Source organism: Alosa sapidissima, chromosome 14 (assembly GCF_018492685.1).
Source record: "Alosa sapidissima isolate fAloSap1 chromosome 14, fAloSap1.pri, whole genome shotgun sequence".
NCBI lineage: Eukaryota > Metazoa > Chordata > Actinopteri > Clupeiformes > Clupeidae > Alosa > Alosa sapidissima.
The window spans coordinates 16808377-16828424 of NC_055970.1; the positions used below are offsets into that span (position 1 = coordinate 16808377).

Below are 20048 nucleotides of genomic sequence, written 5' to 3' on the forward strand. Positions count from 1 at the left end.
CAGCAGGGGTTAGTTCCAGAAGGTCATATCTATAAGGTCATTTGGAGCCATTCAGAGCCTTGAATTTTACTAGAGTACTTTGAAATCAAGTCAAATTTTGTTTTGGAGGCAATCAACTGGGGATCTGACATCTCAGATCTGATACCAGAGATACGTGTGCAATCTGGATAATAGGAACATTTTACTATGGATTTTTTTTCTGCACGAACCCTTTGATGTAACTTAACAATGATTAGACAATTCCTTACAGGTGAGATGAGAATCATTTCATGGATGAGTAAAAAAAATGTCTTTCAACATCAGATAGTTTGTGACTCTTTATTGCCCCAGATAAAAGAAAATGGAGAACCAGTGGACAGTCCGGTTCTTAGCCACACACACAATGATGGAAAACTAATGGAGGAACATCATCGTGACTGTAAAGTAAAATAATACACTTCACTGAAGTCACTGTAGTACAGTACAGCATTCATACACACCACCATAATCATTTCACAAATAGTATAACACAGTCAAGACTAACACTGAAATCTACTGATACAAAGAATATATATTTCTGGAGACAAGCTTTGCCTATATATGAGGGACATTGAAATAGATACTGCATAATGATGGTCGATATACCCTTTGTAAATAAGGGGTGTAGGCAAGTGATCATAACAGAATGCAACTGATACCTTCAACCAGAAGAGCTGCTTTCATAACTAGTTCTGCCTAACAATCGCCTCAAGTAAACTGATTTAGAGTGATACCTACATAAATATTTGCAAGAAAAACATGGCAGAATGAAATTGGATAGCAGCATATACAAAGGATTCTGTTCATTTTCACATAATATGAAGGCTTGAAAGTAGATTAATAAGAGTCCCAGAAGAGTCCCCATCAGACACATCTACAAAACACCATACATTAATATGATTAGAAGGCTGCATCACAAGCTGTAAACCGCACATACACTGAAACTTTGAAAGTCTGGGAAAACAAATCATTTCCTCATTAAAAACAGTGTATAAATAATACAATATTTAAAACGTTCTATTAAAAAAAAAAAAAAAAAAAAACGAATCAAACCATAACGCCCAGACAGTATTGGTACCCAACATTAGCCTCTCATCACAGAGAGGGGAGAGGCCCCTGGCACTTCATGTGTCAGTCTAGCTGGCTAAAATACCCTGGGTTTCTTTAAGTGTAGCAGTCCAGTTGGCTGAAGGCGGCCCAGGGCATTCAGCACTACTGTTCCTCAATGACGTCCCTGAGAGGAGCAGAGGCCCCAGGAGTGGACACATGCTGGACAGAACGGGTGCAGAACAGGTGTGCAGGTGAGTGTGTGAATTCATGTTCCCAGACCCAGAAGAACCGGCCATGACATGTAGACCATCGGGTGATGAAAGTGTATTCAAGCATGTGAAATAAATCAAGTCAAGCCTGAAAGTGAAGAGAGTGGGATAAATCCACGTGGAGTCCTCGCTCCTGCTGCGGTGTCAGTGTTTTGGGGAGGTGTAGTGCGAGCGACTGCTGGGGTGACGTGGCAGTGAGATCCCGTGATGGTCTCCTTCACTCGCTCACATCCATCTCAGTGAGAACGCAGAAGCAGGAGAACTGAGTAAAGTGTGTGATGGCACCTGGAGGGAAAGGAAGAAAACAACATTTTCAGTCAAGATGTCAAAAGGACACAGCCGGACACGAGCAATAGCCATTAGCTATTCCTTGCTATTAACCGCAGCTGTATCTGCAGTGGATCTTGGAAATGTATATTCTGAGCTGGTGAAAAATCAAAAGTTGAAAAAAGAACAAAAAAAGAAGATCGAAGTTAGAAATCATGCAAAAGAACTTTGTCTAAATGGCTAACTAATGGCTGATACAAACATGACAACCATAAACTTTGGGTTTGGGTTGAAGAGACAGGAGCATGGCTGATGTACTCACGCAGCAGCTTTGAGATGATGGGTGGCCTCTTGGATTCTGGGAGATAGATTCCCAGGAAGTAAACTGGCACTCCAGAGAGGGCGATCGCTATACCAATTATGGAGTTCAGCGTGTCACTGTAGAGAGGCACTGCCACCAGGAACACCGTACACAGGCAGAAGATGATGGGGTACAAAAGTGTCAGCTACACACACACACACACACACGAGGAAGAGAAAAGGGACATCAACATCAATTCAATTCATTTTTAGTATTAAGAAAAAAAGTCGCTGTAACTGGCCGTCTAAACTGGATGATTAGCAACCTCACAGATGAGGGTAACAAAATACCCTCCTTTAACAACAACAAAGCACAACTCCCAAGATAGCACTGCTGGTAACTTGCTGCAATACAACAAACTGGTGGCTGCCCCTTGAGCTTTCAAACTAGACATAGATGTTCTCCCCCCACCCCCTTTACCTTCAGAGGTCGGGGTCGGTCTGGTTCCTTCCAGCGTAGGTAGATTTGTCCAGCGATAGACAGACCCACGAAGAACCAGTAACTGAAGCTGTAGTAGTTGATCAGCTGGAAGACGTCCTCCACGGCCAGGTAGATCAGGGCCATAGCACACTGAAACAGAAAGATGAACAGAAATGATGACGAGTGCTGATATACTGTGTTAAATGTAAGAGAAATGGGAGTGGTACAGGAAATGGCACATTATTAATTCAGTTGACCATTAGGAGGTGCTGTAGGACCCTGTGTACAGTGTGTCAAAGCAGGAATTGACATGGCTTTTTCATAACAATTGCATTCACCATCTTCAATTTTTACTTTTGTGCAAAACACAATGGCTAAAGCTGTTGGCATAATTGCCTTGATACTTGATACTGTGGGAGTTGACATACAGTCACTGACAGAACCATGAGCACAGCGTTCCTGAGGTTTCATGTTGCAATTTAATTCATGTTGCAGAATTTGATTCTGGGTCTGGGTTGTCCAACAGGTGCATCTATTCACTAGCTAAATGGATAAAATGTCAGACAGAAGTACATTACATTGAAGAGCAGAGCAGGAACAGGAGTGTAGCGTTCCACATGAATCATGGACAAAGCATCCGGCAGATGACCTTCTCGCGACCCCACAAAGAACAGCCTGTACAGAAGACACAAAACAAACATATTCACAGTGCTGCGCAGGAGAGACTCAAACACATATGCTCACAGTCATATACATTACATTTGGCTGACGCATTTATACACTCCTCAGACAAACTGATTCTATATAGCAGCTACACATAAATAAAAGCCATTTACTGAGCTATTGATTGCAACATGATATTGTAAATGAACACGATCAAAGATCTTGAACGCTGAAACAGGAGCAGTGCAGTCTTCATTTAAAGGAAATCAAAGGAGATCCAACAAGGATGACTGTCCACAGAGATCACAATGCCAGTGAAGACCATTAACTTAATGAAGCACAAACTACATGCAAACCAGACACACAGTCATAGGGAATGTATACAATAACAAATATGCTCTATGCACTGACGTTAGTGCTTCGTAAGATAACATAAATCTACAATAAACTGAACATTAATACAAATAGTACCTGCCATTGGTAGTCTATGACTGTTTCTGTGGAAACCTAACATTGCTTGGGTTGCTTAATGGCTAACCAATGCCTCCATTTGAACTTTACTGATTAATCCATCAACCCTTTTCCTGAAATACCGCAGAACCCACACAGCAGATGTTTCAGAAGAGAACACATTTCCCTTATGCAGAATGACCCCAGATGGCACGTCACCATATTTACTATGCAAAGGTGTCCCCATAAAATCCAGAGAAGCAGAACTAACTTAAGAGCCTCTGCTAACAGGGACACACATGCAACAGCAACAGAGGCCTCGCCCTGCCCAGGGGCTGAATACCCATCAGCATAAAACCACTGGTGTAATGGGAGTGGTGTGCCGGCCTCTGGCCTTGGGTATGTCTTCAGCTTCAGGTACAGTTATTATGGCTGCATGGCACACAGCAAGAACAACCTCTAAATGAGACCGCAAACTTGAGGACAGAAGCCCCTCGTCTGATACGTACTTGGGCTCTCAGACAGACATGAATTACATTCTTAAAGAGATACAGATGTTTTGGGTCAAACTGAACAACTTTTGTTTTACGATCTTCTCCTTAACAGTACCTTAATGAGGGCTTTGCTCTGGTACACAACTGACTTGCCTGGCTTTGGATCAACACAAAGTTAGCTATTGACAATACTGCCACAGGCCTTGATTGGTGACCATGGTCTCAGATAAGGCTTGAATGTGTTCACGTCCACATTTTTACCTGGACGCGGCGATGATGGAGGCGTTCAGTCCTCCGTAGCAGGACAGAGCCACAGCTATAGGGATGGTCCAGCTCATGACCCCAAGGGTGTGGTCTGCAAACGTCTGGTGGAAAAGGAACATGATGCAGAGATGACTCAACCAAGCTTAAGACTTTTTCACACACCATCAAACAAACCACCATGGCATGTGATCCAGTGCTGTAGTTTTCCACTATGCTGCTTAATGGGTCTACTGGTACTCTTCCTTTACTCTTACGAACTAACCATTTCATAGCATAATTACAGCCATTCATTTAAGCTCAACTCAAGACAAACTTTTGTTATTCCTCCCACACTATTTGAGTTGTTGACACACATTAGTTCAAAGGTCATTCTAGGTTCTGCAGATACACTGATGAATAAATGGATGTAGGGCAGCAACACTTAATCGATTAGTTGTCAATTACTTTGATAATTAAATGGCAGATGCACTGATAAATAAATTGATTATTAAAAACTCACCACCGCCACAGCGTCGCTGGCGAGGATGGCACTCATGTCCAGCACGGCGTAATATGCCACGTTGGTCAGGATGTAGATGATTGTGACAATGGGCATGGAGATGGCGATGGCCAAGGGCAAGTTCCTGAGATTTTAGATCACACAAAGTGATACAGCTCAGTCAAATACATCAGTGCAAGGCAGTAACTAAAGTAAGTAAGTACTTTTATTTATATACACTGCAGTTTTCATGCAGAGTGCAACACAAAGCGCTCTACACACAGACATCAATACACCACCCACAAATTTTTTTGGCTTTTAGGTTTTCTTTTGAATTATTATGATCTTACTTGTTAAACTATTTCAACTATTGCCCATTCAATCTTTTATTTACTATTACTTTTTGTTTATGTCGAGCACATTGAATGATCCCTGTGCTTGAAATGCGCTATATAAATAAACTTGACTTGTGTGTGCCTGTCTGTTGCAAATTACGATTAAGTTTACAAAGACCTGAACTACTGACAATATGTCTCTGTATCTCGAGAGAATTAAATACAGTCCATAACTTCTGAAAGTCAAATTGCATCAAAAATGTAATGGTTTGTTAAAATAATGTCAAAATACCTCTCAGGATTCTTGATCTCCTCGGTAACAAAGTTAAGCGTGTCCCACCCAGAGTAGGAGAAGAGGGCAGAGTATAAGGCCAGAGCGATGTCCCCTGGCTCTAGGGACGAACCCTGGAAGGAGGCCTCAAAGTTCTTTGTGTTTCCTGTAACACATACACACAATTATTGCTGTGCACTCAAAACACATAAAAAAACAGCACCCTGTGGCTTCCCTCAACAGCTGACTCAATTCAGGAAGAAGCACCCACAATGTCAAGTCACACACACACACACACAAACTGTGTGTCAGTAGCTCACCTTGGCACAGTTTGACAATCCCTGTGATGATTATGACTATGAGGGCCAGGACTTTGGCATAGGTGAAGAGATCCTGTACGCGGGTGCCCCACTTGACGTAGGCAGAGTTGATGAATGTCAGCAAGCCTAAACAAGAACAAAACATCACTGATGCTGATCTGGACCATTTCCCACACAACTCCAGAACAGTATGGCCATTTAGATGTGGACAAGGCAACCACAAGAGTAAAAATGATGGATTCTACCCTAAGTGACTTTCCACTACGCAAACGGCTTCCATTATTGGGAGAGGAATGATGGATACAAGTCTGTTCACAGAGTGCTTGTGTTTATGTTGAGGTAACCCAATTCTCAGGCTCTGAGAGCTCTTTGCCCTTCTCATCTACAGCTGTTCCCAAAAGACAATTTGTGCTATGTCATACAAATAATCAAATTTATTTTTGGAATATGACTTAAACCCACCTCATAAATATTACTTCTGATAAACAAATAAACAATGGCTCCATCAGTGCTAGTAGTGCTAGTTACTAGTAGTAATAGTAGTAGCATGTGATATACAAAACTGCCGCCTAGTGCCCGTACAAGCTTTTACTCTGTTTAATGCTTGCGCAGTGTATAGCCTATACAACAACCATAATTTAATTCTGTACTTTTGTTGTTGGTGGTGGCGTTTATGTGATGTGAAAAATGCTAAAGTGTCTATATAAATGTACATGAAAAAGTACAAATTATATAATGTACATGAAAAAGTACAAATGATATACATGATCATCTCCATGACCGACACTAATTAAAGCAGTAAAACTTCTTAACAGTGTTTCTATGCAGGACCATGAGAGCTCTCCCACGTCACGGTCACACCAGTGTGAACTCACAGATGCAGGCGGCCGCGATGAGGCGTGAAGCGGAGTACGGCGGCTCGCAGGTGGGGAAGAGAGGTTGCACGAGGTAGTTGGCGAACGTGATGGCGATAATCGCCTGACTCGTGGGCTCGATGATGAGCAGCGACGTCCACAGGCGGATGAAGGCGATGAAGCCCCCAAAGGACTCGAGGATGTAGGCGTAGCTGGCCCCTGACTTGGTGATGGTGGTGCCCAGCTCCGCGTAGCACAGTGCCCCGAACACGGAGAAGATGCCGCCGATGGCCCAGATGACCAGCGACAGCCCATAGGAGGCGCTGTAGATGAGCACGCCCTTGGGCGACACAAAGATGCCAGAGCCGATCATGTTGCCCACGATGAGACTGACGCCGTTGAGCAGCGAGATCTCCTTCTTCAGCTGCATGCTCTGCTTGGGCTGACCGGCGTCCCCCGAGCCCTGAGCCGCTGACCCAGGCCCCCCATTGAGCTTCCTCGACTCCTCCTGGTTCTCCATTCCTGTCTGTTGAGCTGGGGTGTGGAGTCCAACGACAAGGAAGGAATAGGAGAGGGGTGTGGGAGCTACTTGTCGGTAGTGTCCAACCTAGAGTACATTCACAGAACACAAGGACAAACAGGAGAGGGCAGAGAAGAGGAGAGGGGGAATGTGAGATTAGAGAGTGTGCGCTGCTTCATTTAAAGCTGTTGTGACTGATGGTAAAAGTTCTTGGTAGTGTTCACTTGCATTAGATGTCATAATAGCAATGCCCTAGTTTCATTGTCACTGCCTGTCAGAGATGCAGGTCTCTGAATGCTTCTAGAGTCTAATTCAAGCTACTTCATTCCAAGTCACTCAGTGAATATTAAAAAACAAGGACGATAAAGTTTTTGGCTTTGCACAAACAATGGCAAAAGGGGCCAAGGGGCAATTAAGAGATCTTTCAAATGAACAAAATCATGCATACCACTTGTCCAAGCTTTTCTATGCTAAGCTCTCTACTCGGCATCATGCGACATCTCAACTTGTGTCTAATGTGTTCACTTGGGTGTGAAGTCAGTTTATGGCACATCGTGCCATGTGTTAGTCATGTGTCAAATGTGCTATGGACAGAATGATCATCCAAAGCAATTCTCATAAATGTTTAATTTTGTTTAATTTTGTTCTAATAGAGAAAATAGTCCTCAATCGCATAGAGTTTGGCGCTGTTTTGTTTTTTTCAAGCAGGATACCAACATCACAGAAGGCACATTAACCATCAATTAATAAAGAACAGAGACCGGTTTCTGTAAAACCTGTCACCATGACTTGTAGCTTATGTTGCATCTGTGTGCGGGTTGATTTCAGGCCATTGCAACAATTGAGTAATACTGTTTGGCATCTGTTTTAGTTGTACGTTTTTTTTTTTTTAAACAAAACTTCTAATCGTATGCTATTTGCATACTGGCTATTTGCCTCAGCATCAACAATGTATTACTGGCATTCTTGTCTGTTAATATGCCAAGTGTTTGATAGTGCAATAAGAACTAATAGCCTGTCAATCACGTTGCATTGTTCACCTTTGATTGTAATTATCAATTACCATTTACACTACCCCCACTGACACATCCTTTTATCATAGCCCGTCACTGCATAACTCCCCTTAAGCAGTTCTCTGTAGAGCTCCGGTATACAGGCTGCACTTTTGTTATGTTTGGGTGTTTTTCTTGATGCGTGCTTCTCTATGTCTAGATCATGCTACTGGACGCCTATTTCCCTGTGGATGAATAAATGTATCTAATGTCAACTAATCTAAACGGTTTTGTATTATAGGCTCTTCCTGTTGATCTGTATGCTAGGAATCATTGCAGCTGGATGGTCAGAAGTTTAGGCGTACACCATCATTGAGGCAACGATAACTAAGGCACTTCATTCCCAAAAAAAACAATGTATTGCAACACTGTAGCATGTATCTATGTATTCAGTGTAGCGACGCCCCCTGCATCTAAGCACTGGTTGAACTTCAAACTACACTCAGAAGTTCAGACGTTTTAGTTTCAGCAGTTCAGTGTTTCAGAATCAGTCCATCAACGGTAAGATAATGTACAGGACAGCTCCACACTGAATGCATTTCAAATCAGTGACATTTTCATTTGAAAGCAAATTCATTTCGAAATGACAGCAAAAAAATGAGCAATGTGATCTCTCGTCAGAAAAGCATCAGAAAACAAGTTTGAGAGTGACTTAAAAGTTGACATAAGACACCAATATAGCCTATCGTGGCGAACATAGTTGTCATATAATGTGATGTGCACCAGACAGAACCTTAACCATAACAGAAACACAAACAAAGGAAACAACAACGCGTCCAACTTACTTGCGAACGAAAAATAACACGGAGATAACCGTTCTTTTAGAGTTCCCTGACCTTGCTCAAACCACAGATGACAATTTTAACCCGTCTTATAACAGATAGATATGCGATTGAACTACTTTATTGTGTTTGGAAAGTCAAGTTTCGGTAAGCCATCAGGGAGTCAGTCAGCCCCCTCCTCCTCTAATCGTAAAGGAACAAAACAACGATACTCCGTGAGTCAGTCAGCTGAGAAACAGCGACGCTACAGCGCAGAACAAAGCTTGTTCCCGCAAGTTATCAAACACACGGTCCATCATCCAAGACGGTGGAAATGAACCAAAGCCATATTTAATAAGCACAGGTAACCCAACCTTTCCAGACTGCGCAGTTTGAAGTTAAATGCAGCTACGACAAGTAGTCAACTGAAGCCTTAACATAGCCTCTACCACCACTAGTGTAGGCTACTGAATCAGACTGTGGCCTCATTTACCTAAATGTTATGTTTTTATTTTTTTAATTCAACAGACAATTTTCAGCGCATTAGACACAGGGCATACGTAATGGAAGCTGTGCAATTAATAAGCTAAAATGAGATCTTGCTTTAGGATGATGAACTTGGAAGAGCCTTGCAGTTGTCTGGTCAATTTGGTAGGACTATCTGTAGGCTACCAGGTATCCATTGCTAGACAAGATTGTCGCCTGTATTTGGTTAAAAATGTTGAATGAAACAAAATATTTTCAGAAACCACCTTACCTTGGTATAGCACGATTTTCTCTCTAGACTGGTCCCAGGATGTAGGCTAGTTTATCGGGAGCATCACCAAGCCATCACCCGCAACCGCAACACTGAAGCTAGAATGTCACGTGACACCGGCAATAATCACGTGAAGAAATTGCCAAAGCACAAACGCTGTCCCTTCTTTTATTTTAAGTGCAGTCCACCACGTATGGAACGTTGTAAAATCTGGGAATCTATTGCATGCGCATGACATTAAACTACCTGTGTTTGTCTGGCTATATTGCCTTGAACTCCACCCATAGGCGGAGCTTTGCCCCACATGAGCAAAATGTTTTGGGAACGAGCCCCAATGGCAACCCACTAAAGTGTGCCGATATGTAAGATGGTATACAGCTGGTATTCGCAATTTGGTCCAAGCTTATACCCTAGCAATATAATATAATATATAATATAATTATTTTCCTTTTGTATGAATCCAATCCATTGTAAAAATCACATGTTAATCACATCTTGAATTTCCCCTGGGGATCAATAAAGTATCTATCTATCTATCTATCTATCTAACCTGTATTTTGGATGAGATAAACTCTTAGAGGGAAAAGAGGCTATAATGAAGAGGATGAACTAATGTTAATAGTCTCTCTGTCTACATAAGTTGGAGATAGAAAGTTAGAAAATGATCTCATGGAGGCACCTATTCCCCTAGAGAGGGGAAGCATAGGTCTAGTTTAGCTACAGGCTCATGCAATTAGACACACGCTGTGAGAAGACAACGGTATGCAAGAGGACTACTGTAGCTTTTGGTGGAAAATATGCAGTTGGGGCCCAGACTGAGCCAGCAAGATAAATCCAAATGTATTACAAAATAAATCTATAACCGTGACTCTACAACTTATAATATTGCATTACATGAAATATTATAATTTCAACTTAATTAACAAAAACAGAATTTTCAAAGCTCTCAGGAAAAAAATAAGAAACATTTGAGAACACTGAATTGCACTGAAATGGAATTTTGGATAAAATATATTTGACCCAGTCTCTTGTTACAAGATACAGCAGTACATCAGCACATAGTCCCCAGACTCCCCACTCAGCACAAGCATGTGGAAAACCGTACATAAAGGACCACATAAAACAGATATATCCATATTAAAACGGTGCTTAATGGCACAATGCAAAGTAAACATTAAAATCAGTTTGGATGTATAATTCTGTAAGGTGCATACATTTCTAAAATGAACATTTCCCCAGCAAAAGGTGTAGATTTGTTCTCTCAGTACAGAAAAACAAAGTTTAGATTTAAAGTTTAGATAACTGATATTATTTCATCCTTTTGAAAATCATGAAAAACAATTAACACAAAAAGATAAAATGCATTTAAAACAGAAAAGGAAACTGGAAAGCATGCAAAGCAAATATATATGTTTTATAAAAACTACAGAGAGATAAGTCTTTCACCAAACCTACAAGAGCCATTAAATACACTTTGTTTCTATGTGGGGCATCCACATCACCTGATAAAGTTAATCAGGTGATAGCAAGTGACACATCACTCACATAAGACAATCTGACAGACAGACTCATAAGCTTCAAAAGTCTTTGGTTTCGTCTGTTCTGAGAGTGTCCTTCATCTTCATTAAGATAATAGCTTTCACACCTTCACTGATTAAATACTTCCACAATGTCTCCACATTGGTTTTAAGTGTATGGTGTATATAGCGGTAGGTGGCATGGAACATAACAACAAATGTTATCAGGTTCACATTTTGTCAGTTTCATTGGCACACCCATCAGTCGTGTTTAAGTGCCTGTGTTTCTGTTAAGATAAAATAGTCAGCTAGTTCAGCTCCTCAGTCCTCAAAGTCCTCTTTCTGTCCATTCAGTGTTTGTGCTTAACACACTCTACTATGAGAACTAAGCAAGAAATCCATGTGTAAATACATACAGTTATTAAGAGTCCTTATAGTGACCCTTCAAAATAAGTGGAAGAAGTTCAAGATCACTCTTTCCTTATGGCTTCCTAATGTAACACAGTCAAAAGCAGGAAGGGCAAAATGGGTGGATCTTTGGGATGGATCTTTTCTTTTTTGTCATCTTCATTTTTCCACATCAATTTGGCCTCTCTGTCATCAGCACTCCCAAAATGTCTGATTCAGTGAGCCAGTTGAGTTCTGTCTCTGGTGGCAATGGTGGTGGAGGTGGCAGAAACCAGCCCCAGCGTGACCGCCACCAGGGCGGCGACCCTCTCCCCGAGGCAGCAGCAGGTGTCGAGCATGCAGCGTGTGCGGGCCGCCAGAGTGACCGCGGCGGTGATGATCTCGTAGGCCTCGTAGCTCAGGGCCTGGCGAGAGCGAAGCACGTCCAGCAGGTGGTTGAGGCGCCCCTCTGTCATCCACCTGACAATGAGCTCACGCCGCTCCAGCAGCAGGCCACAGCAGCTCACACGGCGCAGGGGAGACGAGCTCGGCAGGCCTGGGGGCAGGAGAGAAAGGTCAAAGGTGAAAGTTCAGTGGGGGTACTAAGACAAACTTGCTGACACCTACTCACAAACGACCTATGGGACACATATTCCTAAATACTACTGCAACTCATCTGGGTTTACACCATCCATTTACTGTGCTCTCTGCATTGTGACATTATCACACTTGCATCACCTTGTTACGTTTCATGGTAAGGTGTGTGATTTAACACAGCGCATGCAGGGTCATATCTAGTGGGTATATGTGGTTTATGAAGCAAAGACTATTAATCATGCTAGATGTGGGCACTCAGACTTACAACTCTCATACAATCTGTTTTCTGTTTCATGCGGAAACAAATGGAGGCTCAGCTGGAGAAGTTTGGAGAGAAACAAACACTCTCCCGGGGGAGGAAGCGCAATGGGCCCTGATAAGGCTGCGGAGACATGGCTGAGCAGGAAGCCAGGGGGAGAGAGGGAGCGAGGGCTGCCCGACAGAACTGCTTACGATGCACAAGCGCCGCGCTCCACACAAGGCCAGGGCCACACACAGGCCCACCAGGGGCCTGCCACTGTGTTTGTAACCCCTCACACTTTTTTTGTTGTTTTTCGCAGAAACAAAGCAATGAAGTGTGTGAACAAGTTTCTCCGATCCCGACTGAGCATTGCGTATCAAATCACAGGCAGGATGGTATTCCCTGACTTGTAATAAGACTTGACCTGGGCCTGAGAGTTTGGAATGGGAACTTCCATTAAAAACAAACTTTCGTCACAGATTAGCCTGGCACATTGTAAGACGACCAGGCGACCAAACAACCATGAATATGGGATCATCAATAAAAGAATATGTGTGAGGTGCTTCATAATTATTACCTATGTTGTTGTTCCTTAAATATAATATAAAGAGTTAGCAAAGAATGGTAGCAGCAGTTCCAGGCATGAGCTGGAGACTCACCCGGGTTCTTAGATCTGGCCTGGGCATGGGAAGGTGCCATGGGAGTGGAGCTGGAGCTGGAGTTGGAGCTGGGTGGAGAGGGGCTCTTAAGAGGGGGGGATACTGTTAAAGCTCTGCCGGTCAACTGGACTCTGGCCTTGGGAGATTCTGAGCACGGTGAGGTCTGGTTCTTCCCACCTAGAGAGAGAATGAAAGCAACTTCATTAGAAATGTACTTCCATACACGTAACTTCATTACACTGCAATCACAAAACAAACCGCTCAATTTCTTACCTAACAAATCAAACTTGCACTTGGGCCTTCACATATCGTCAGGTCTAATAGACGGAGAAATCACGGAGTAATTTACATACAGCATGTTTTTTTCTTTGCAAACAGAAAACCAGCTAGCACTATCAATTGTTTACAGACTGAATGAATAAGGTCCTTATGTATTCAAGGACTTGAGAAGTTATTTTTGTTCTCAGAGGACATACCAAATCATTTCCGCCGTTTTAAACAACACAAGCAGGACAGTAAGATCTATAACGGTAAAGAGGAGCACCAGAGACATTCAGCGCACAACGCAGACAGGACAAAGACAGTGGCTGAATCCTTCCACATTCATCCTGGTGACAGCAGCACTCTCTGCACAACAGTCTGCCAGTTTCCCTCCAAATCCATTAAGTAACGATACCAAGAGATCTACCTCAGACAAACATGTCAATATGCCTTTACTCTGCATACTAATTGTATTTTCTTATATTTTTGTAAGCAATAACATCCAGTTAGGATCATTACGAAAATGCAATGGAGATGTCTACCCCAACCACATCATGCATGAAATTAAAAGGTACACCTGCTGAGACTCTAAGGAATTGGTAACGTCCTTGGTATCCTCTTAAGAGATACTCACTCTGACTGTAGTTGTCAAATGGAGGGCAAATACAATATTGTGTGTAAGTGTGATTGCTATGAACTGAACGCAAGGTGATGGAACTATGACCTGACTGAGATGCATCAGGGTTGGCGATAAACTATTCAAATGTGAGAATGACTAATAACACAAACTTAGTTTGGCTGAACCTTTGCTGGGCTTGCAGGCAGCTGTTTGACTCAAGGACAGGCTTGTGGTTTGCACAAGATAGCACTTCTCTTACACTTCCCTATCAGCAGTGAAGTATTAGGAATTGTTTTGTCTCATCTTGGATCATAAAAAATTATACCTAATATTGGTCTTTATAAAAGTCATCTTCTCTTCATACAACTTCTTAAAGGAGAACTCCGGTGGAATATTTTACATAGATCTCTGTTTCTTGAAGTCACCGAGTACTGTCTGTAAGAAAAAAACGAAAACAATCGGTTTTACCTAGCTCGAGTTGCTACAGCCAACAGTTAGAGCTTCCAGGCAGCTACGGTGCTACACTCCATGCCCCCAGAGTAAAGCACTGTAGCTGCCAGGCTGCAGCAACTCAAGCTAGGTAAACTGATTATTTTCAGGGTTTTTTTGTACAGACAGTGTTTGGTGACCTTGAGAAGCGGAGATCTACGTGAAAAATCACTCCTTTATGTGCCAAGCTATGACTCAAACAAACCCAAAAGCCATGTAACAGGGCAGCTCTGAGTTCTTAATAAGGAAATAAAACAAAGCACTTGCCGAAGCAGCCTCGCCTGTGTTGGCCATTCCTGGGTGGTGAGGGAAGAGGAGAGCCTTTGCTGGGGCTACTTTCAGACGATGTAGGAGTCTGTGAGGGAGGCCGTGGGATATCCATGGGCAGCGTTTTGGAATGCATGAACTTGTAGTCAGCAGAGTTCTTTAGAGCAAACGCAATGGTATTCTAAGTTGAATGACATCATTCACCTTTTTTGGATTTTAGGTTTGAATATAAGTCTAATCTCGAGAAGAAAACATTACTGAATCTGTTTCACTAAACACTGGCAGCAGTTGCTGTTTTACCTCAAGATTGTTCAGCTCAATGGGAATTTCCCAGGCTGGTGAGTCTTGACAGCTCAGCAGTGCCCTCTCCTGGTCATAGTAAAGAACAACATGCAATTTATCAGAGAACTGTCCTAGAGAACTCTTACTGGTGAAACAAAACAAAACCAGGCATGCTAGGCATGTCTGACTTCTCAGGCAAGAAAAAAAAGACAGGGATATAAATAAATTAGTGGTTCATGACAGGCAGACTGCATAGCAACACCTGTCAAACAAGTTTGTTGTTGTAATGCAGTTGTGAGAAAGTGTGTAGTCTGCACAATGTAGCTCCTTTTTAGTGCAATTTTAATGAGATTCCCAAAGGCTGGATATGTCACTGTTTTTGGGACTCTCTTTAAATTTGCACTGAAAGGGATCCACAGTGTGCGGACTTCTACATAATTTCTCATATTGCACTGCGTGATGCGCGCACCACTTTGACAATTTTGTGTAATGCAGTTGTGAGTATTATAACATATCATAAGCACCTTAATCTCCTTCAAGTGGAGAGCAGCTTTGCCTGGGGCCATGGGGTCAAAGGAAAGCAAGGCCGTTCTCAGGACCCCAATACAGTCTAAACACAAACACAAAGACAGAAGAAAGGATTTAAAATAACTCTGCAGATAACAACGAAACAACAGGTGTGGAAGTCATATAGACCCTTTCAGACTGTTCCTAGAGGGTTTCCTGTTGAAACGTTCAAAACCAACGCAAATACTTATGAAATTAAAATGAATCAGACTTCAGCGTAATGTCGATTTTAAAACCTTTTTTGTCCCCAAGTTACCATTAGCTCAATGTTGTTTTCTGTACCACCGGATATCCCTTAGGAATGCACATGTTTGTTTATGCCGTTGAAAGGATATAAAGATAAAGGTCAACATAATAAAACCCAACCAAACCAAACCCAATATACTTCCTGCTGACCTTCCGCAGATGGACGTCTCTCGGGGTCACTGTTCCAGCAACTCAAAGCAAGCTCAGTGAGGGCATGGAGATGGGGTGTATCTGACGGCAACAAACTGCTTTCTGATCCCTGCTCCAAGCTTTGCTCTGCACCATGCAATATTAACTGCTGCTGTACCAAATCTGAAATGAGTAAAGACACATCAAGCATCTTTAACTCATGTATCATGTGCTATACTGTTGAGCGAGTACTGTATTGAAATGAGATAAAAAGAGCCTTTATATACCACAGTGACATGTTAAGACACACATATGGGACACACATATCTGTGCTGTGCACATAAAGAGATAAGGCTTGATAAGCCTGCATACCTTCAGAAGCGTGTTGTCTGTTTAATGTTTCCCAAAGAAGGACGCCAAAACTAGAAGGGGAACAGAGTATTGCTTGAGATATACCCATTGCTAAACTGCACTGTGTAAATACGCTCTCTGTGATATCAAATTAGCTTTGATAAACTGTCCTTGAAGTCATTAACGGAAACATAAACATTATAAAATACATTTATATACCAATATAAATATACATGCCAAATGTTTAATACAAAGTAGGACACAGTAGGGCATTGCTATTTATTAACTTGTATGTATACTTGAAATATTGGGGCTATGGCAGCTTTGCACAGACATCACTTCAAGTAATAAAGAAGAGTCCCATAAATCAGCTGTCTTATCAAATTTGTTCCCACAGAAGAGGAAGTGCTTCGGGTGATAAAATAGAGCGCTAACGTGCGCTAGCTCACCTGTACATGTCCGTTTTCACTGAACTCCCACTCTCATACAATGCTTCTGGTGAGAAGTAGGCCAGGTTTCTGTAGCAGGGCCTGACCCTTTGAGAGGGGTAGGACTCTGGCAGCCCCCAATCGCATAACTGGACAAATAACCACACAAGACAACCAAGCAGAGTTAAACAGAACCGTATATTAGACATGTTTTGCCTTTGAAAGTTCCTAAAATCCAACTCTGTGTTCCAACTCTGTCTTAAAATCCAACTCAGAGTTAATCATAACCATATGGCATGTTTTGCCTTTGAAAACTTTTCAAATACACCTCGGTTCCAACTCTGTCTTAAAATCCAACCCAGAGTTAATCATAACCATATATAAAAGGCATGTTTTGCCTTTGAAAGCTCTTCAGATCCCACTCTGCTCTTGTCTTGGACAGCTGTCTGGATGAGTACCTTGGCGCGGTATTGCTGGTCCAGGAGAACGTGCGTGGCTCTGAGGGCCAGGTGAGGAAGAGGGATCGAGTGAAGGTGAGACAGGCCCTCTGCAACGTCACAGAGCAAGCGCAAGCGGAGGCAGACGGGGAATTCAGGGTACAGCTTTGTCTGAAACACACACACACAGAGGGAGGGAGGAGGGAGAGAGAGAGAGAGTTTCAGAAATTCATCGCTTTGGTATGCATGATATGTGAACTGGAGGTTTTCTCAGGTGCTTTGTTACACACAGCTCTGCTGCACACAACACTGAAACATTGGCATAGCAGCATATTGCTTGATTTGACACACCCTATGGGGGTTTTCTGTATTCTGTAAATGTATTATATGGCAGTGGGCCTGACTTGCAATGGATGTTCTTGAATAAACCATTTAAAAATAAAAGCATCTCAAGAGGGTATTTCACAAAGAACTTGGGCAAAAATAACATTGTTCTCCCTTCTGTAAGACACACTTGGCTAGATTATCTTTAGAAAAGTAAGATGTCATCATGAAGCCGGAACAGTGCCAAGCTTTGCATACCTCATGTAGGAGTGAATGCAGTGATCCCTCTGTCATCCATTCCGACACCAGACCAGAGAAGAAACGCGTCCGATACACACCAAGCGGAACCAAAAGTCTCTCAGCCTTCACCTGGTGTGGTTGTAAGGTGTTCCTCACTCTCTCACCACCACTGACAACAAGTGAAAGTGTGCATGTTTACAAACAAAGACTATAAAAGCTCACAAGCCAACGGAGAGTTGCTAGACTAGCCCTGGCAGCGAATTTAATTTGCTGCGGCTAGGGGCGCGTCTAGATTTCTAGGCTAACACAGTACAGTAAAAACAGTACAATCCTGTAATGTTGTCACATAGGGAGCTTTTTACCTTTGAGATGTAGAATGACTTGGCAATAGTTTCACCGCTACAAGCCGCCCTGTGCCCTTGTATCTGCCCCGCAGGGAAGCTTCTGCGCTAGTCGCTGTCAGAGTCAAATTCAGAATATCTCCCTCTTCAATCTGTGGCAACTGGTGAAGAAGATTATCCATTCTTCGGATCCTCAAATTAATATCATGCAGAGCACACACCACTGCTTAGCTCTACAGACTTACATTTACACCGCTTCGCAGAAGTAGGCTATGAGACCAACACTCTAGCTTGGGAGCGACTTGTTTTGGGTTGGGGTGCTGTCGTCGCGGACATCCCCTGCTGCCCGCGTGGCAAGTGACACAATCTGTTTACGTGCAATTTCATTGGCTGCTCACAAACCGAAATCCCCTTGTGCTGTCGTTTTGTCATTGCTCAGTGCTTTCCTTTCATTTCGTGTCTTTACAAGAACCGAGCGCAAGTATTCTACAGGGCAAGAAACCTGGCTAATAATTACGCCAAATCTCTTCGTAGCCTCGTATTGAGAGAATGTACACAATGCATACAATAACGCTTGTACGAGATAACATGACATGCCTATTCTTGTATCACATTTCTAAATACTTTTATTTATTTTTTATTTTCTTTTTTGAAAACATTCAGGTCTTCCATTCCATTCTTGTGTAGCCTAATAATTATGGTTTTCCACCACCTCTGATAAGAATTCTCTTCAAATTTTACCGGTTTAAACCAGGGAGTGTTTGCACAACAGTGTTTTCTTCATGTCAAGCGATATGTAGGCCTACTCTATACTCTTGGGTGCTGTTGAATCTCTGAATAAGCTAAGCCTGTTTCACCGTTTGTCGCTATTTTGAGCACTGGGGAAATTCCCTGCTCGCTTCAGTGTCACAGGGCCAGGGGTCTTGAAATGTAAAACTTTCCCTGTTTCTTGAGTACTGCGTTTTAAGCAGGCTCATAGCTGCTATTCACCCACTAGGCAAATGCAGAAGTAGGTCTACTAAAGCACTACAGAGCATTTAAACTATGTGTCGACTGTTATGATGACGAATTAGTGAGTGTGGCTTTTTTCCGTTGACAGTGATGTTTCCACTGTTACTTTCTGTACCCTTACAAATAATGATACTTAAAGTTCATTTTATTAAGTAAACTTGCAGTTGAAGTAGCCTGTAATTCCCAAGTTTACTTTGTGTGGTAAATTAACTTATATATGTATGTACTATATTTTAATAATTGTAAATGAAGATACTAGTTACATAGTTCTAGCACATGTTTTAGTTCATGATAGTATACTTAAAGTATCCTCAGTAAAGTCCCTGACAAAAGTCTTACTCTGAAAGGTGCACCATGTTTAAAGTGAAGCCTGGCCATGACCAGGTGATGCTAGGCCTATATTGCTTCCTCTAGCACTGATAATCAGCTGCATATAAAGGGGTACAATCATTCAAATATTTGGACATCCTTGGAGAAAAAATCATACTGTCCATAGAAACCAATAGAAATGTAAGGTGAGTAAACCTGAGTCTATATTGTCCATTAGAAATGGGCTGATATTTCTCAGGAATGCTTTCACAGCTGACGTCTGACTACCCATAACCCAGGGATGGGCAAAAATACATTAGGATGTTTTTAAAAATAAAATACCTAATACCCTCATTTCGAATTTCGTATTAAAATAAACTACAAAATACAGTAACCATATTATGTATCAAAATAAAATATTTTGTATTTAAAATATTTGTATTTTGAAACTATAGTAAAAAACCAATGTATACAATTTGGCCCCTGTGATACCAAATTGTATACCGTATGCAAGTTCATGTAGAATTGATCAGAATTAAGAATGATTCAAGAATTTACATTTAGCCATTTAGCTGACAGAACTTTCAATTAACCACATTATAATCAATAGGCCAAAATCATAATTGTGTATCTGTGCCGAGGTTCCTAATTCAAGTCCAATGCAGAACTGAGGAAGAAAATCATAAGGCTATGTTTCTTGATGTTCCAGTATGTGAGAAAATTGATACCTAAATATCTCCAA

General features: G+C 42.0%; 2 protein-coding genes across 3 annotated transcripts; both read right to left on the minus strand.

The window, feature by feature from the left end:
• Window positions 1-304: 304 nt before the first annotated feature.
• Window positions 305-9895, minus strand: slc7a6 (solute carrier family 7 member 6). 2 transcript variants are annotated; one of them, XM_042060780.1, is made up of 10 exons: window positions 9605-9895; window positions 6536-7121; window positions 5661-5786; window positions 5362-5506; window positions 4756-4879; window positions 4254-4357; window positions 2964-3060; window positions 2386-2535; window positions 1927-2110; window positions 305-1622 (listed from the first exon to the last, which is right to left on the minus strand). In XM_042060780.1, exons 2-10 carry the CDS (start codon window positions 7032-7034, stop codon window positions 1555-1557), a joined length of 1497 nt encoding a protein of 498 aa, XP_041916714.1. In that variant the 5' UTR covers window positions 7035-7121; window positions 9605-9895; the 3' UTR covers window positions 305-1554. The 2 variants fall into 2 exon arrangements, with proteins under 2 accessions (XP_041916714.1, XP_041916715.1); XM_042060781.1 differs by lacking the exon at window positions 9605-9895 and adding an exon at window positions 8872-9017.
• Window positions 9896-10597: 702 nt separating this feature from the next.
• Window positions 10598-18322, minus strand: si:dkey-181f22.4 (receptor-interacting serine/threonine-protein kinase 2). Its single transcript, XM_042060772.1, has 11 exons — window positions 18008-18322; window positions 17664-17814; window positions 17103-17252; window positions 16666-16793; window positions 16238-16287; window positions 15887-16048; window positions 15448-15533; window positions 14942-15010; window positions 14642-14798; window positions 13006-13182; window positions 10598-12064 (listed from the first exon to the last, which is right to left on the minus strand). Exons 1-11 carry the CDS (start codon window positions 18166-18168, stop codon window positions 11745-11747), a joined length of 1611 nt encoding a protein of 536 aa, XP_041916706.1. The 5' UTR covers window positions 18169-18322; the 3' UTR covers window positions 10598-11744.
• Between the last annotated feature and the right edge of the window lie 1726 nt (window positions 18323-20048).

Bases quoted from the DNA above. Each gene is read 5' to 3' on its own strand.
- slc7a6 (XM_042060780.1), bottom strand. From the start codon at position 7,034: ATGGAGAACCAGGAGGAGTCGAGGAAGCTCAATGGGGGGCCTGGGTCA. The intron at 5,787-6,535 runs GTGAGTTCACAC...GTTCTTGTTTAG, and splicing joins CATCGCGGCCGCCTGCATCT to GCTTGCTGACATTCATCAAC. The intron at 4,880-5,361 runs GTATTTTGACAT...CTAAAATCTCAG, and splicing joins GAGATCAAGAATCCTGAGAG to GAACTTGCCCTTGGCCATCG.
- si:dkey-181f22.4 (XM_042060772.1), bottom strand. From the start codon at position 18,168: ATGGATAATCTTCTTCACCAGTTGCCACAGATTGAAGAGGGAGATATT. The intron at 17,253-17,663 runs GTATGCAAAGCT...TGTGTGTTTCAG, and splicing joins TGCATTCACTCCTACATGAG to ACAAAGCTGTACCCTGAATT. The intron at 14,799-14,941 runs GTAAAACAGCAA...TTTGCTCTAAAG, and splicing joins TTGAGCTGAACAATCTTGAG to AACTCTGCTGACTACAAGTT.